The 18,749-nt window shown below is 44.7% G+C and overlaps 1 protein-coding gene across 2 annotated transcripts in view; it reads right to left on the reverse strand.

The window, feature by feature from the left end:
* Nucleotides 1–1,132: 1,132 nt before the first annotated feature.
* The window catches only part of mat2b (methionine adenosyltransferase II, beta), a 35,700-nt gene continuing 18,083 nt past the window's right edge, over nucleotides 1,133–18,749 (reverse strand). For both annotated transcript variants that reach the window (XM_039777749.1, XM_039777750.1), the window contains 5 exons: nucleotides 14,032–14,146; nucleotides 13,543–13,695; nucleotides 7,941–8,131; nucleotides 3,627–3,740; nucleotides 1,133–1,614 (listed from right to left, as the gene is read on the reverse strand). In XM_039777749.1, the coding sequence (XP_039633683.1) occupies nucleotides 1,441–1,614; nucleotides 3,627–3,740; nucleotides 7,941–8,131; nucleotides 13,543–13,695; nucleotides 14,032–14,146 (747 nt within the window). In that variant the 3' untranslated portion in view covers nucleotides 1,133–1,440. The remainder of the gene's footprint in view (nucleotides 1,615–3,626; nucleotides 3,741–7,940; nucleotides 8,132–13,542; nucleotides 13,696–14,031; nucleotides 14,147–18,749) is intronic.

Here is an 18,749-nt window from a genome sequence, read left to right on the forward strand (position 1 = left end):
GGATTATTAGTCAGGGTGTTCTAACTGTTTTAAGGATCATGTGAGAGCGGAGGAGATTCACCTTTAGTATCTTCAGGGTTGTAGTTCTGCCGGACCTCGTAACACTCCTCCACGTCTTGTCCAAGTTAAGCAACAGAATATTCTCAGTTTATATAATCCGGTTGTAATTCAGATTTTTTGTCACGATTTGGGATTTCAGGCTGGAACCCAAAGTACTCTGCTTCTGACTGGCTAGTAGTCCTTACCTAGCTACTGTCAGGGCACGCCCTCATACTCTGCTTCTGACTGGCTAGTAGTCCTTACCTAGGTACTGTCAGGGCACGCCCTCATACTCTGCTTCTGACTGGCTAGTAGTCCTTACCTAGGTACTGTCAGGACACGCCCTCATACTCTGCTTCTGACTGGCTAGTAGTCCTTACCTAGGTACTGTCAGGACACGCCCTCATACTCTGCTTCTGACTGGCTAGTAGTCCTTACCTAGGTACTGTCAGGGCCCTCATACTCTGCTTCTGACTGGCTAGTAGTCCTTACCTAGGTACTGTCAGGGCCCTCATACTCTGCTTCTGACTGGCTAGTAGTCCTTACCTAGGTACTGTCAGGACACGCCCTCATACTCTGCTTCTGACTGGCTAGTAGTCCTTACCTAGGTACTGTCAGGACACGCCCTCATACTCTGCTTCTGACTGGCTAGTAGTCCTTACCTAGGTACTGTCAGGGCCCTCATACTCTGCTTCTGACTGGCTAGTAGTCCTTACCTAAGTACTGTCAGGGCCCTCATACTCTGCTTCTGACTGGCTAGTAGTCCTTACCTAGGTACTGTCAGGGCCCTCATACTCTGCTTCTGACTGGCTAGTAGTCCTTACCTAGGTACTGTCAGGGCCCTCATACTCTGCTTCTGACTGGCTAGTAGTCCTTACAGAGCATGTGCAACTCCCAACAAAGATGGTACAGAAGTGAGATGTCTCACTCTGTAGCTAAAACAGAGAGCTCAACACACAGGGTGAAAAGAGGAGCTGCAGCATGTGTGTGTGTGTGTGTGTGTGTGTGTGTGTGTGCGTGTGTGTCTGTGTGTGTTACCCACTGACTTTTTACCTCTTCACCCAGAACTTTAAACAAAGACTCTGAGCTCAGATTCAGAACTTCAGATGTTTATTGTGAAGTGTTGACAGTCTTTACATGAGCTAGAGTAGAATCACGGGGGGAGGGGGGTTAGGTTACACTAAATATACACCGTACATATTTATTCTCTCAGTCACAATTAATAACTATCTTCTCTAATGACAGACTTTTATTCTGAAAAATAAATCAGTAGTTTTTAAGTAAAATTTCCTTATTGATAGCTAAACATAAAATATATATCTGTCTGTCTGTCTGCCTGCCTGTAGTCACTGGAATGTCTGTCTGTCTGTCTGCCTGCCTCTCTCTCTCTCTCTCTCCACGTCAGTGGAAGACGGTCTGTCTCCAGCGTTTGTCCGGGGTAAAGGGCCACAAACAGTCTGTGATGGCGGAGGTGAAAGCTCGCGGCTCCATGCTCAGGTTCAGCTGCTCCAGACGACAACAGTTCAACTGGCTGTTGATTGGTCGAGGAGTCGCCGCCGCCAGCTGCTCCGTCAGCTGCAGACAGACAGGTAGACAGTCAGACAGGTTAGAGAGACAGGCAGGCAGAGAGACAGACAGACAGGTTAGAGAGACAGGCAGGCAGAGAGACAGACAGACAGACAGGTTAGAGAGACAGAAAGGTAGGCAGGCAGGCGGAGAGACAGACAGACAAGCAGGCAGGCAGTCAGACAGACAAGCAGGCAGGCAGTCAGACAGACAGACAGGTTAGAGAGACAGAAAGGCAGGCAGGCAGAGAGACAGACAGACAGGTATACACAAATGCTGCTCATGAGAACTGTATGTAACATTGTGATCAAATATATGAATGAAAACATAATATTTACATCTTGTATTTACAGGTATATTAGTAAACTATGAATGCATTTACAAGTATATTAGTAAAATATGAATGTATTTACAGGTATATTAGTAAACTATGAATGTATTTACAGGTATATTAGTAAACTATGAATGTATTTACAAGTATATTAGTAAAATATGAATGTATTTACAGGTATATTAGTAAAATATGAATGTATTTACAGGTATATTAGTATAACATGAATGTATTTACAAGTATATTAGTAAACTATGAATGTATTTACAAGTATATTAGTAAAATATGAATGTATTTACAGGTATATTAGTATAACATGAATGTATTTACAGGTATATTAGTAAACTATGAATGTATTTACAAGTATATTAGTAAAATATGAATGTATTTACAGGTATATTAGTAAAATATGAATGTATTTACAGGTATATTAGTATAACATGAATGTATTTACAGGTATATTAGTATACTATGAATGTATTTACAGGTATATTAGTAAAATATGAATGTATTTACAGGTATATTAGTATAACATGAATGTATTTACAGGTATATTAGTATACTATGAATGTATTTACAGGTATATTAGTAAAATATGAATGTATTTACAGGTATATTAGTATAACATGAATGTATTTACAGGTATATTAGTATACTATGAATGTATTTACAAGTATATTAGTAAAATATGAATGTATTTACAGGTATATTAGTATAACATGAATGTATTTACAGGTATATTAGTATACTATGAATGTATTTACAGGTATATTAGTAAAATATGAATGTATTTACAGGTATATTAGTATAACATGAATGTATTTACAGGTATATTAGTATAACATGAATGTATTTATAGGTATATTAGTAAAATATGAATGTATTTACAGGTATATTAGTATAACATGAATGTATTTACAGGTATATTAGTATAACATGAATGTATTTACAGGTATATTAGTAAACTATGAATGTATTTACAAGTATATTAGTAAAATATGAATGTATTTACAGGTATATTAGTAAAATATGAATGTATTTACAGGTATATTAGTATAACATGAATGTATTTACAGGTATATTAGTATACTATGAATGTATTTACAGGTATATTAGTAAAATATGAATGTATTTACAGGTATATTAGTATAACATGAATGTATTTACAGGTATATTAGTATACTATGAATGTATTTACAGGTATATTAGTAAAATATGAATGTATTTACAGGTATATTAGTATAACATGAATGTATTTACAGGTATATTAGTATACTATGAATGTATTTACAGGTATATTAGTAAAATATGAATGTATTTACAAGTATATTAGTAAAATATGAATGTATTTACAGGTATATTAGTATAACATGAATGTATTTACAGGTATATTAGTATACTATGAATGTATTTACAGGTATATTAGTAAAATATGAATGTATTTACAGGTATATTAGTATAACATGAATGTATTTACAGGTATATTAGTATAACATGAATGTATTTATAGGTATATTAGTAAAATATGAATGTATTTACAGGTATATTAGTATAACATGAATGTATTTACAGGTATATTAGTATAACATGAATGTATTTATAGGTATATTAGTAAAATATGAATGTATTTACAGGTATATTAGTATACTATGAATGTACAGGTATATTAGTAAAATATGAATGTATTTACAGGAATAAGGTGGTTGGACGGCAGGTTGAAGGCTGTTGCCATGGCGACGGCCATCTCATATTTGGTCATCTGCTCTTTAGCCGAAAAATGAAAGATTCCTCTGATGGACGGGTCCTGGAGAGATAGACAGGTGGGGAGACAGACAGAAAGACAGAGAGGTGGACAGACAGGCAGGTGGGGAGACAGAGAGGTGGGGAGACATATAGACAGAGAGGTGGAGAGACAGACAGACAGAGAGGTGGATAGACAGACAGAGAGACCGACAGGTGGGGAGACAGACAGAGGCGGACAGACAGGCAGGTGGGGAGACAGGCAGAGAGACAGAGAGGTGGGGAAACAGAGAGGTGGACAGACAGGCAGGTGGGGAGACAGACAGAGAGACAGACAGAGACAGAGAGGTGGGGAGACAGGCAGGTGGAGAGACAGACAGGCAGAGAGAGAGACAAAGAGGTGGGAAGACAGACAGAGAGAGAGAGATGTGGGGAGACAGGCGGGCAGAGAGACAGACAGGTGAGCAGAAATCAACTCTGATAGCGCACAGCAGACGCTGTGGCGTGTGCAAGTTTTATACACGCAGCGGCCATTATTATTATTATGATTATTAATATATGCTTAGTTATATACTGCAGGTGCCAATCTTTCCCTCTCCCTGTGTTCTGTTTCACGCTCACAGCTGCCTGTTTAAGTCTCGGTTGTTAAATAGGTGAGTGGAGAGTAGGGTTGGGTACCGAAACTCGGTGCCAATAGGGAACCGGTGCCGACGTAAACGGTAGTAACGAGACCGAATAAGAACGAAAATTTCGGTGCCTCATTTCGGTGCTTGACTTTACACTACACCTGACAGCATGTAACGTTAGCCTACCTTTAGCTAGCAGCTGGATTAAACACCGGTAAAATGTTGACAGCTAACGTTAAACAGTGTAAAGTGTGACTGTATTTCACTGTGGAGGACTTCAACAGCGGGATGTAACAGTCTGCTCTGCAGCGCAGCAGCTGCCGTTGTCGCAATTCATAGATATACAGTATGTTTATATGGTCGGAATGAAACAACACAGACGGTGCTTTCACTTGCAGCTGCAGTTGTCGGAATTAAACAACACAGACGGTGCGTTCACTTGCAGCTGCCGTTGTCGGAATTAAACAACACAGACGGTGCATTCACTTAAAACAGGTAGCCTCGTGGTGCATTCACAGTAATTGTAAAATACCCTTTTCCCATCTGGGGTTCAACAGCAATTTACTGGTGAAATAACTTATTGTTATTGTTATAGTTATTACATTATTATTAAATCTTTAATTTTGACCATGTCCTTAGCAATAAACAAGTCACTGACTGTTGTTTACTACCCTTATTTTTTTTCTTATTTTTTTTTACTTTATTGAAAAGTACCGATTCAGGCACCGTTTAGGCACCGGAACCGTTTTAAAAGTATCGATTTAGCACCGGAACCGAAAAAAAAACAAACGATACCCAACCCTAGTGGAGAGTAATATCTGTGTGAAATATATATATATATATATATTTTAGGGCTGTCAAACGATTACTTTTTTTTTTATATCGCAATTAATCACATGTTTTATCACATGATTAAAATTGTATTATTTTGCATTTCAGAACTGTTTTTAAGTACATATTAACAATGGAAAGCAGTTCTTACCAGTTTATCTTGATTGGGAATCAAATTAATGCAAAGAAAGTTACTTTAGGACTTTAAGATTTGTATTTGTTTATTATTTATTTACTGTAAACAAAAGAATGAAATGAGTGAATCTGTCATTATTGCACAATTCCTCCAAGTACCTAACTCCTGCTGCACTGTCATGTCATGCTGCGTCCTGCTGAACCCTGCAGCTTCCTACTACGTCCATCCATGCTCTGATGGCCACGCTACATCCTGTAACGCCCTGCAGCGCCCTGATATGACATGAACTACTACGACTACCATTTGAAGTCACTGTTCCATTATTAATGTGACTATTATCGCCACTGTTCATCACATCCCCAACCGGCTCCGTCAGACACCACCTACCAAGAGCCTGGGTCTGTCCCAGGTTTCTTCCCAAGAGTTTTTCCTCGCCACTGTCGCACTGCTTGCTCTTGGGGGAATTATTAGAATTGTTGGGGCTTTGTAAATTATAGAGTGTGGTCTAGACCTACTCTATCTGTAAAGTGTCTCGAGATAATCTATGTTATGATTTGATACTATAAATAAAATTGAATTGAAAAACTAAAAATCCCTAACCCTATCAGAGTCATTATAGTGTGCAGTAACTCCTAAATAATTTAGATTCCTCACTGACGTCCAGTGATCACCGGTTGATGAGACAGCGTTTGCACTCTGCTGCAGTTCCAGTGTGGCTGCTTTCTCCGTGGAGTTCAGGCTGTGTGTGTGTGGGGCTGCTGGCCCTCTCGGGACGGGTCAGAACATGCCAACCGTAGTACTTCTTTAAGATCCGAGTCGTCTGCGACGCTGACAGGTCTGCAGTCTGTTGCCCATTTTGCAAGAGTGGTAGTAATGTTTTTGGATTTGGTTTCATCAACAGGTCGGCAACTAGTAGCACTCTCAGTCCCGTTAACTGGACAATGCTTAGCTCGCAGCTGGTAGCATTAGCATCAACCTGAGTCCCGTTAACTGGACAATGCTTAGCTCGTAGCTGGTAGCACTAGCATCAACCTGAGTCCCGTTAACTGGACTATGCTTAGCTCGTAGCTAGTAGCACTAGCATCAACCTGAGTCCCGTTAACTGGACAATGCTTAGCTCGTAGCTGGTAGCACTAGCCTCAACCTGAGTCACATTAACTGGACTATGCTTAGCTCGTAGCTAGTAGCACTAGCATCAACCTGAGTCCCGTTAACTGGACAATGCTTAGCTCGTAGCTGGTAGCACTAGCATCAACCTGAGTCACATTAACTGGACTATGCTTAGCTCGTAGCTGGTAGCACTAGCCTCAACCTGAGTCACGTTAACTGGACTATGCTTAGCTCGTAGCTGGTAGCACTAGCCTCAACCTGAGTCACGTTAACTGGACTATGCTTAGCTCGTAGCTGGTAGCACTAGCATCAACCTGAGTCACATTAACTGGACTATGCTTAGCTCGTAGCTGGTAGCACTAGCCTCAACCTGAGTCACGTTAACTGGACTATGCTTAGCTCGTAGCTGGTAGCACTAGCATCAACCTAAGTCCCGTTAACTGGACTATGCTTAGCTCGTAGCTAGTAGCACTAGCATCAACCTGAGTCCTGTTAACTGGACAATGCTTAGCTCGTAGCTGGTAGCACTAGCATCAACCTGAGTCACGTTAACTGGACTATGCTTAGCTCGTAGCTGGTAGCACTAGCCTCAACCTGAGTCACGTTAACTGGACTATGCTTAGCTCGTAGCTAGTAGCACTAGCCTCAACCTGAGTCACGTTAACTGGACTATGCTTAGCTCGTAGCTGGTAGCACTAGCATCAACCTGAGTCACATTAACTGGACTATGCTTAGCTCGTAGCTTGACGTGCTTCGGTGATATTTTAAATTCGTCTTTACACAATGTGCATATGGCTTTCGACTTGTCTACGAGCCGTCTGGGAGTTTTGGAAAATAAAAAGCTTCAAAAAGGATTGTGCTGCATTTCTCCATCATGTCTGCAGCCAGCAGCAGCAGGAGGATGTGTTAGGAGGAAGTATTGCAGCTTGAGGATAAGTAACGGTGCTACAAAGGGTCAAAATAGTAGCCTGTTAGGCACAACGTGAAGCCCAGTGAAGTGTAAAATAAATTAATAAATGGCGGCATGCGATTGAGATAAAAAAGAAAATGAATGTCTTATGCTCGGCCCTTAATCGCATCCAATAATGCTGACAGCCCTATATCTATATCTATATCTATATATATATATAAAATACAATATTATATATATTTTATCGTGCTTGGGAGATATGACATAAACCTGTCTCTCTCTCTAATTCAGACAGACAGACCCCTACCGGTTTCAGACTGACAGACATTCCCTACCTGTATCTCTCTCAGTCAGACAGACTGCCCCTACCTGTCTCTGTCTCTCAGTCAGTCAGACAGCCCCTACTTGTCTCTGAGTCAGACAGACAGTCCCTACCTGTCTCTGTCTCTCAGTCAGTCAGACAGTCCCTACCTGTCTCTGTCTCTCAGTCAGACAGACAGCCCCTACCTGTCTCTGTCTCTCAGTCAGTCAGACAGTCCCTACCTGTCTCTGTCTCTCAGTCAGACAGACAGTCCCTACCTGTCTCTGTCTCTCAGTCAGACAGACAGTCCCTACCTGTCTCTGTCTCTCAGTCAGTCAGACAGTCGCTACCTGTCTCTGTCTCTGGGCCAGCTTCCTGCAGACCGCGGCCACGTCTCTGGTGTCTGTGGGGAACCTCTGCAGGCGGTGATCCAGAGAGACCTCGGAGTCGTTCTGGACGTCCAGCCACAGAGACGTCACCGCACTCTCCGTCACAGACTCCACCTCCCCGAACAGAACGGGCACCCGCAGCACCGCAGCACCTGAGAGAGAGACAGGCAGGCAGGGAGGCAGGGAGAGAGAGACAGGCAGGCAGGGAGAGACCGGTAGGCAGGGAGAGAGAGACAGGCAGGCAGGGAGAGACCGGTAGGCAGGAAGAGAGAGACAGGCAGGCAGGGAGAGAGACCGGTAGGCAGGGAGAGAGAGACAGGCAGGCAGGGAGAGACCGGTAGGCAGGGAGAGAGAGACAGGCAGGCAGGGAGAGAGACAGGTAGACAGGGAGAGAGAGACAGGCAGGCAGGGAGAGAGACCGGTAGGCAGGGAGAGAGAGACAGGCAGGCAGGGAGAGACCGGTAGGCAGGGAGAGAGAGACAGGCAGGCAGGGAGAGAGACCGGTAGGCAGGGAGAGAGAGACAGGCAGGCAGGGAGAGACCGGTAGGCAGGGAGAGAGACAGGTAGACAGGGAGAGAGAGACAGGCAGGCAGGGAGAGAGACCGGTAGGCAGGGAGAGAGAGACAGGCAGGCAGGGAGAGACCGGTAGGCAGGGAGAGAGAGAGACAGGAGAGAGTTAGTTTGTAGTCCTTTACTCTGATTCTCCACTGGGCGTCTGTGCTGTGTTCCGGCTGAGCCGCTATTTTTTTGCGTCCTCCACCACGCGCCGTACCACACCGGGGCCATACTACACCATACCACACCGGGGGCCGTACCACACCGGGGCCATACTACACCATACCCACACCGGGGCCATACTACACCATACCACACCGGGGGCCGTACCACACCGGGGCCATACTACACCATACCACACCGGGGCCATACTACACCATACCACACCGGGGGCCGTACCACACCGGGGCCATACTACACCATACCAACACCGGGGCCATACTACACCATACCACACCGGGGGCCGTACCACACCGGGGCCATACTACACCATACCACACCGGGGCCGTTACCCACACGGGGCCATACTACACCATACCAAAACCGGGGCCATACTACACCACACCACCACACCGGGGCCGTACCACACCGGGGCCATACTACACCATACCACACCGGGGCCATACTACACCATACCACACCGGGGGCCGTACCACACCGGGGCCATACTACACCATACCAACACCGGGGCCATACTACACCATACCACACCGGGCCATACCACCCATATCACCTACCAACACTACCACACGGGGCCATACTACACCACACCAACACCCGGGGCCATACTACACCATACCACACCGGGGCCGTTACCACACCGGGGCCATACTACACCATACCACACCGGGGCCATACTACACCATACCACACCGGGGGCCGTACCACACCGGGGCCATACTACACCATACCACACCGTGGGCCGTACCACACCGGGGCCATACTACACCATACCACACCGGGGCCGTACCACACCGGGGCCATACTACACCATACCACCGCGGGCCATACTACACCATATACACCGGGCCGTTACCACACCGGGGCCATACTACACCATACCACACCGTGGGCCATTCCCACCACGGGGCCATACTACACCATACCACACCGGGCCGTTACCACACCGGGGCCGTACCACACCGGGGCCATACTACACCATACCACACCGTGGGCTGCTACCACGGGGCCATACTACACCACACCACACCGGGGCCGTTACCACACCGGGCCATACTACACATACCACACATGGGCCATATACCACCGGGCCACTACACCAACACCGGGGCCATTACCACACCGGGGCCATACTACACCATACCACACCGTGGGCCGTTACCACCACCGGGGCCATACTACACCATACGGGACCACACTGTGGGCGTGCATTTTACACCGCGGGGCCATAATTCACCTTACCACACCGGGGCCGTATTCACACCGGGGCCATACTACACCTTACCACACCGTGGGCCGTACCACACCGGGGCCATACTACACCTTACCACACCGTGGAAACTACACCGGGGCCATACTAATTCCAACACACCGGGGCCATACTACACCTTTACCACACGTAGCCGTACCACACCGGGGCCATACTACACCTTACCACACCGGGGCCATACTACACCTTACCACAACCCGGTAATACAAACCACAATACACCTTACCACACCGTGGCGTACCCACCGGGCCATACTACACCTTACCACACCGGGGCCATACTACTAACAACCTACCACAACCGTGGGCGTACTACACCGGGGCCATACTACACCTTACCACACCGGGGCCATACTACACCTTACCACACCGTAACGTACTACACGGGGCCATACTACACCTTACCACACCGGGGCCATACTACACCTTACCACACCGGGGCCATACTACACCTTACCACACCGGGGCCATACTACACCTTACCACACCGCAGCCATACTACACCTTACCACACCGGGGCCATACTACACCTTTACCACAACGGGGCCATACTACACCTTTACCACACCGGGCATACTACACCTTACCACACGGGGGCCATACTACACCTTACTCACACCGGGGCGCATACTACACCGGGGCCATACTACACCTTACCAGACCGGGGCCATACTACACCTTACCACACCGGGGCCATACTACACCTTAACCACACCGGGGCCATACTACACCTTACCACACCGGGGCCATACTACACCTTACCACACGCCATACTACACCTTACCACACCGGGGCCATACTACACCTTACCACACCGGGGCCATACTACACCTTACCACACCGGGGGCCATACTACACCTTACCACACCGTGGGCTGTACCACACCGGGGCCATACTACACCTTACCACACCGGGGGCCGTACCACACCAGAAGCATCTCAGAAGCAGAGCATCTTGCTGCCCGACTCGCAGATTTTATTGTCTCTACAAGTCCTTCAGAGATAAATCAGCTGTTTATTAAGCTAGTTTCTACCTTCCACTCCAGGCACTCCTGTAATTAAAGTCAACAACATGACCTCCTAAGTCCTTTCCTAACCACTTAACCCCGATGGTAAACGTCATGAGGTCAAGGAACGATGACCTGTTCGGCTGTAGGAAATTAACTGTTGACACAATACAGTAACGTCATCTATTTAAAGAGGTCATATTGTGCTTATTTCAGGTTCATAATTGTATTTTGAGGTTGTACCAGAATAGGTTTCAGGCATGAAAACGGGTCAGGGATGAAAAAGTTGAGAAGGATATTGCTCCTCTGGGGGGGTCTAGGAGCATGCTACCCCAGAAGAAAATTTTAAATATTCCATATTTTAAAGCATCAATCTGATGCATTTTGAGATGCATTTTTTGCCAAACAACAGTGTAATATTTCAATATGCACTCATTAAAGTTAATTTGACTGGCAAAACAGTTAAAGTCCTTCTGACATTACACAATAATAAAAGTCATAATTTTTTTAAACTAAAAAGTTTTGGATCAATTTTTACTTCTTCCAACCATATGTTAAATTAAGAGTCAATGGATTTACATACTGCAATAATAATATATAATATTAAAACTAAACTTTACTACTTTGGCCGGGTCATCATCAAAAAAGCGAATTAGTACATTCATGATTTTGTCCATGTTGATATTAGCTGCTTTATTTATTAAAAACGTGGCATTGCTTTTCATATAGGTAGACGTCTAAACTCTGGGACAAGGCCGTTATGTTTAAATACCTGCCATGCTGATTCCAAACAGACAGCTTTGTCGAGGCAGTTTGGGCTTCAGATAGCTTTTACACAGTGGCCATGTTATTGACTAATCATGTTCCGCTATGAACGTGCACACACGTATTGTTTGTATCACGGTCGGTCAGTGAAGGTACAGTGGTAGCGGTAGCGGTCGTTGCCGGTAACGTACTCGTATTACAGAGTGCACGGACCGAAGCTTTGTGACTAGCATCTAATGACTAGCAAGCACTTTCTTACCGCTGCTTCCGTCCAGCCTCTTCCTTGAACATGCGCTGCTGAAGCACCACCCGGCTCCCTCAGTTTGAGACACCAAGTGCTGAACAGCTTCCCGTCTCCTCCCTTCTCCTCTTGTCCTCTACTCATGCCCAGCGCCATTTATTTTAACTACTTTCTCAACTAAAGCTGCCTGTATCTACCTCTATGGTATCTACATGCTCCAAGTTTGATAAACTTTGCCTCCATTTTTTTTTAGCCGCGTTACCACAGAGACCACACCGGCAACACTGACATTTCGACCCGCCCTACTTTGCATCTGATTGGCTATAACTCGTTTCATTGGTAGGTGGAAGTTTGATGATTGGTTAAACGCATCAAAACAAATCCCATGTGGACTTTTTAAATTTACTTATTTTTCTAAAATAGTCATACGCCAGAAATCCGGCACCAGGCCCGAGTACTTTTTCAAAACTGTAGTCTGTACTGGTTCCAAACGGCAAATTCCGCCGAAAGGTGAGTGATTTTCATGTCTGCAGGTTTACATGGTTTTCAAAAAACACCATATGTTATTTGTACTGCACATTGCTGCAGTTCCTCTTTTCACCCTGTGTGTTGAGCTCTCTGTTTTAGCTACAGAGTGAGACATCTCACTTCTGTTCCATCTTTGTTGGGAGTCGCACATGCTCTGCAGCTAGATAAGATCATATCAGTTACGAGGCAGGATTAGCCGGGAGACTTCTTCTAAACGAGGGCGCACTTCCAATTTAGCGTGGAATACCTGCAGAACAGGGACATGGAAGTAGTTCTTTTGGAGATTATGGTCATAGTTCTAGTGTGTGTTGTAGTAGTGTTTTGCCATTGAGAACGAGCTAACCACTACCATGCTAGCACTAGCATGCTAGCGGTTAGCCCCCTCGTTTCGTCCAATGACAGATGGCCCTGCCAATTTTGACCAGCTCACCCGGAGACTGAAGGCAGGATACATTCAGAAACCGTATCTCACTCTCACAATGGATGGTTTTTTCAAAGTTTGTATGTGTGTGGAAGCACCAGAGACACAAAATAAAATAAATCCAAGAAAAAGTTGTTTTTTTTTTATAATATGGGCACTTTAAATGAGCTGATACATGGTTAAACCTCATTGGCTCTTACCAGTGTATCTCCATGTGTACTTCATCCACAACAATCCCACCAATCAGTCCCAAAACGTCCCAGTTAGAGAGGAAATGATCTAACATATTCTTTATAAAACCTCCCAGTTAGAGAGGAAATGATCTAAACATATTCTTTATAAAACCTCCCAGTTAGAGAGGAAATTATATAAACATATTCTTTATAAAACCTCCCAGTTAGAGAGGAAATGATATAAACATATTCTTTATCTACAATCATTCCCTGAAAGAACCAATCAGGTCTGACTTGTTGCTCCGTCCGTCTTCAGAACTTGAGATTTTCAGCGTGTAGCTCTCTAGTTCGAAGGTTTTTGTTGTTTCACGAAGAGAACAGATTTTAAAAGGGAAACACACGGAGAGAGGAAGACAGACAGGTACCTGGACAGTGTCTTAGTGTCTCTCTCTCTCCCTCTACTTTGCTGCGTCCGTAAACGTTGAGAGGGTTGGGACTGTCGTCTTCTCCGTACGGAGGGTTCCTCCCGTCAAACACGTAGTCCGTGCTGATGTAGAGCAGGAAGGCTCCACACACAGCTGCAAATACATAACCATCTTCATCATCATCATCATCATTCAAACAATCAGACCTCAGATAAATAAAGGCCGTGCTGATGTAGAGGAGAATTGCTCTGCACACAGCTGCAGTTAACACAGTTGATACAGTGAAACAAAGAGAACAAGAGGTCAGTGCTTGGACAGTTTCTAATGCAGCACGAAATCAGACTCACAGGACAAGATGACATCATGACATCAGACTCACAGGACAAGAGGACATTAGACTCACAGGACAAGATGACATCATAACATCAGACTCACAGGACAAGATGACATCAGACTCACAGGACAAGATGACATCATGACATCACCTACCGGCCTCCTTGGCGAGCGTGCTCGTGGCGTGCACGTTGAGATTGACAGCGGCTTCAGTGTGTCTCTCCATAACATCTGGACGTCTCTCTGCTGCACAGTGGACCACCACGTCAGGCTGAAACACATTATATATAGTTACGGTATGTACAGTGTGTGTGTGTGTGTGTGTGTGTGTGTGTGTGTGTGTGTGTGTGTGTACACACATATACACTCACCTAAAGGATTATTAGGAACACCCTACTAATACCGTGTTTGACCCCCTTTCGCCTTCAGAACTTCCTTAATTCTTGGTGGCATTGATCCAACAAGGTGCTGGAAGCATTCTTTAGAAATGTTGGCCCATATTGTGAGGAGAGCATCTTGCAGTTGATGGAGATTTGGGGGATGCACATCCAGGGCACGAAGCTCCCGTTCCACCACATCCCAAAGATGTTTTATTGGGTTGAGATCTGGTGACTGTGGGGGCCATTTTAGTACAGTGAACTCATTGTCATGTTCAAGAAACCAATCTGAAATTATGTGAGCTTTGTGACCTGGTGCATTATCCTGCTGGAAGTAGCCATCAGAGGATGGGTCCATGGTGGTCATAAAGGGATGGACATGGTCAGAAACAATGCTCAGGTAGGCTGGGGCATTTAAACAATGCCCAATTGGTACTAAGGGGCCTAAAGTGTGCCAAGAAAACATTCCCCACACCATTACACCACCACCAGCAGCCTGCCCAGTGGTAACCAGGCATGACGGATCCATGTTCTCATTCTGTTTATGCCAAATTCTGACTCTACCATCTGAATGTCTCAACAGAAATCGAGACTTATCAGAAAAGGCAACATTTTTACAGTCTTCAACTGTCCGATTTTGGTGAGCTCGTGCAAATTGGAGCCTCATGTTCCTATTTTTAGTGGAGATGAGTGGTACCCGGTGGGGTCTTCTGCTGGTGTAGCCCATCCACCTCAAGGTTGTTCATGTTGTGGCTTCACAAATGCTTTGCTGCAGACCTCGGTTGTAACGAGTGGTTATTTGAGTCAAAGTTGATCTTCTATCAGCTGGAATCAGTCGGCCCATTCTCCTCTGACCTCTAGCATCAACAGGACATTCTCCTCTGACCTCTAGCATCAACAGGACATTCTCCTCTGACCTCTAGCATCAACAGGACATTCTCCTCTGACCTCTAGCATCAACAAGGCATTTTCACCCCCCAGGACTGCAGCATCCTGGATGTTTTTCTTTTTTTCAGACCATTCTTTGTAAACCCTAGAAATGGTTGTGCGTGAGAATCCCAGTAACTGAGCAGATTGTGAAATACTCAGACCAGCCCGTCTGGCACCAACAACCATGCCACGCTCAAAGCTGCTTAGATCACCTTTCTTTCCCATTCTGACATTCAGTTTGGAGTTCAGGAGATAGTCTAGTCCTGGACCACACCCCTAAATGCATTGAAGCAGCTGCCATGTGATTGGTTGATTAGATAATTTCATTATCGAGAACTCTTACAGGTGTTCCTAATAATACTTTAGGTGAGTGTATAGTAGTATGTGTAGTAGTGTGTAGAATTGTGTAGCAGTGTTTAGTAGTGTGTAACAGTGTGTAGCAGTGTGTAGTAGTGTGCAGCAGTGTGTAGCAGTGTGTAGTAGTGTGCAACAGTGTGTAGTAGTGTAGTAGTGTGCAGCAGTGTGTAGCAGTGTGCAGCAGTGTGTAGTAGTGTGTAGCAGTGTGTAGCAGTGTGTAGTAGTGTGCAACAGTGTGTAGTAGTGTAGTAGTGTGCAGCAGTGTGTAGCAGTGTGCAGCAGTGTGTAGCAGTGTGTAGTAGTGTGTAGTAGTGTAGTAGTGTGTAGTAGTGTGTAGTAGTGTAGTAGTGTGTAGTAGTGTGTAGCAGTGTGCAGCAGTGTGTAGTAGTGTGTAGCAGTGTGTAGCAGTGTGTAGTAGTGTGCAACAGTGTGTAGTAGTGTGTAGTAGTGTGCAGTGTGTAGCAGTGTGCAGCAGTGTGTAGTAGTGTGTAGCAGTGTGTAGCAGTGTGTAGTGAGTGTGCAACAGTGTGTAGTAGTGTGTAGGTGTGTAGCAGTGTGTGCAGTGTGTAGGTGTGTGAGTGTGTAGTAGTGTGTAGTAGTGTAGTAGTGTGTAGTAGTGTGTAGTGGTGTAGTAGTGTGTAGTAGTGTGTGGTGTGCAGTGTGTAGTAGTGTGTAGCAGTGTGTAGCAGTGTGTAGTAGTGTGTAGCAGTGTGTAGCAGTGTGTAGTAGTGTGCAACAGTGTGTAGTAGTGTAGTAGTGTGCAGCAGTGTGTAGCAGTGTGCAGCAGTGTGTAGCAGTGTGTAGCAGTGTGTAGTAGTGTAGTAGTGTGTAGCAGTGTGTAGCAGTGTGTAGTAGTGTGCAACAGTGTGTAGTAGTGTAGTACTGTGCAGCAGTGTGTAGCAGTGTGTAGCAGTGTGTAGTAGTGTGCAACAGTGTGTAGTAGTGTAGTACTGTGCAGCAGTGTGTAGCAGTGTGCAGCAGTGTGTAGTAGTGTGTAGAAGTGTGTAGCAGTGTTTGGTATGTAGCTTGACATGGTCATACGCAGATTCTAGTCAGAATATGAGTCTGAAACCGCTCCATTGGACTGTGATTATGAGGCGTGTTCCACCGAACCAGGAAAGAAAATGCCTCTGCATTCATTGGATAGACCTCCAACCAATCAGAGCAACGGAACTCAACTCAACTGTCAACAGAGACCCAACACAGTGTATCGTCTCCATAGCAACCACTCTTTGCACAATGCATTACGTTCTAACTTCCGACTTTTAGACCTTTTTGAAGCTGGATATATCATTTGTTAGCTGTAAATATAAATGTGGATACGTTAGTGATAGTGACATGCTATGCTAGGGTGCATTTCTAGAGTGATGAGAAAACCTTTTATTTCAATGATTCACCGATTTGTTCTAGCAGCCTTCTTGTCTCTCTTCACTCTCTCTCTCTCTCTCTCTCTCTCCACCATATAACGCTCTTTCTCTTCACTCTCTCTCTCTCTCTCTCTCTCCACCATATACCTCTCTCTTCACTCACTCTCTCTCTCTCTCTCTCCCCCTCTCTCACTCCATATAGCATCTCTCTCTCCCTCATATATATATATATATATCTATCTCCTTTTTTTTTCTTTTCCTCCTCCTCCTCTCCCATATAGCTCTCTCTCTTCCTCCTTTTATATATATATATATATTCCTCGATGTATATATATTTTCTCCTATATATATATATATATCTATATATATATAATTATTATTTATGTAATATATGTTGTATGGTATTTATATATATATATATGTAGTTGATGTTGTTATGTATGTATATAATAGTATAATTATATTTAAAATTATATATATATATATTATATATTGTAAATAAAGTGTGGGATATGTGTTTAAATATATATTGTGTATATGTTGTGTGTGTATGTGTGTAGTTGTTTTTTTTTTTTTTTTTGAATATGTTTAGTATGTATGTGTTTTAGTTATGTGTTTGTTGTGTTGTAGTGAATTATGTTGTTGTGTGTGTGTGTAAATGATTTTTTTTTTTTTTTTTTTTTTTTTTTTGTTTTTTTTTTTGCATGAAGCCTTGTGTTTGTTGATGTGTTGGTTGTTTAATTGTTTGTGTTGGTATTGTGTATGTTTGTGTGTGTTGTGTTTGTGTTTTGTGGTGGTGGTTGTTTTGTGTTGTGTGTGTGTGGGTGTGTGTTTTTTAAATAACTTGTGTTGCACCTTCTCTCTCTCTCTCTCTCTCTCTCCTCTCTCTCTCCTCTCTCTCTCTCTCCTCTCTCTCTCTCTCCCTTCTCTTCCTCTCTCTCTCTCTCTCCTCTCTCTCTTCCTCTCTCTCTCTCTCTCTCTCTCCTCCTTCCTCTCTCTCCTCTCTCTTCCTCTCTCTCTCTCCTCCTCCTCTCTCCTCTCTCCTCTCTCTCTCTCTTCCTCTCTCCTCTTCCTCTTCTCTCTCTCCTCTCTCTCTCTCTCTCTCTCTCTCTCTCTTCCTCTCTCTCTCTCTCTCTCCTCCTACCTCTCTTCCTCTCTCTCTCTCTCTCTCTCCTCTCTCTTCCTCTCCTCTCTCTCTCTCTTTCTCCTCTCTCTCTCTTCCTCTCTCTCTCTCTCCTCTCTCTCTCTCTCTCTCCTCCTCTCCTCTCTTCTCTCCTCTCTCTCTCTCCTTCCTCCTCTCTCCTCTCTCTCCTCTTTCCTCTCTCTCTCTCTCTCTCTCTCTCTCTCTCCTCCTCTTCTCCTCTTCCTCTCTCTCTCTCTCCTTCTTCCTCTCTCTCTTTTTCTCTCTCTCTCTCTCTTTCCTTCTCTCTCTTCCTCCTCTCTCTCTCTCTTCCTCCTCTCCTCCCCTCTCTCTCCTCTCTTTTCTTTCCTCTCTCTCTCCTTCTTCTCTCTCTTCCTCCTCTCTCTCTCTCTCTCTCTCTCTCTCCTCTTTCCTCTCTTTCTTCCTCTCTCTCTCTCTCTCTCTCTTTCTCTCTCTCTCTCTCTCTCTCTCTCCTTTTCTCTCTCTTCCTCCTCCTCTCTCTCCTCTCTCTCTCTCCACCCTCTCTTTTCCTCTCTCTCTCTCTCTCTCTCTCTTCTCTCTCTCCTCCTCTCTCTCTCTCTCCTCTCTCTCTTCCTTCCTCTCTCTCTCTCTCTCTCTTTCCTTCTCTCTCTTCCTCCTCTCTCTCTCCTCTCTCTCCTCCTCTCTCTCTCTCTCCTCTCTCTCTTCCTTCTCCTCTCTCTC

Source organism: Perca fluviatilis, chromosome 16, assembly GCF_010015445.1.
Source record: "Perca fluviatilis chromosome 16, GENO_Pfluv_1.0, whole genome shotgun sequence".
Lineage (NCBI taxonomy): Eukaryota > Metazoa > Chordata > Actinopteri > Perciformes > Percidae > Perca > Perca fluviatilis.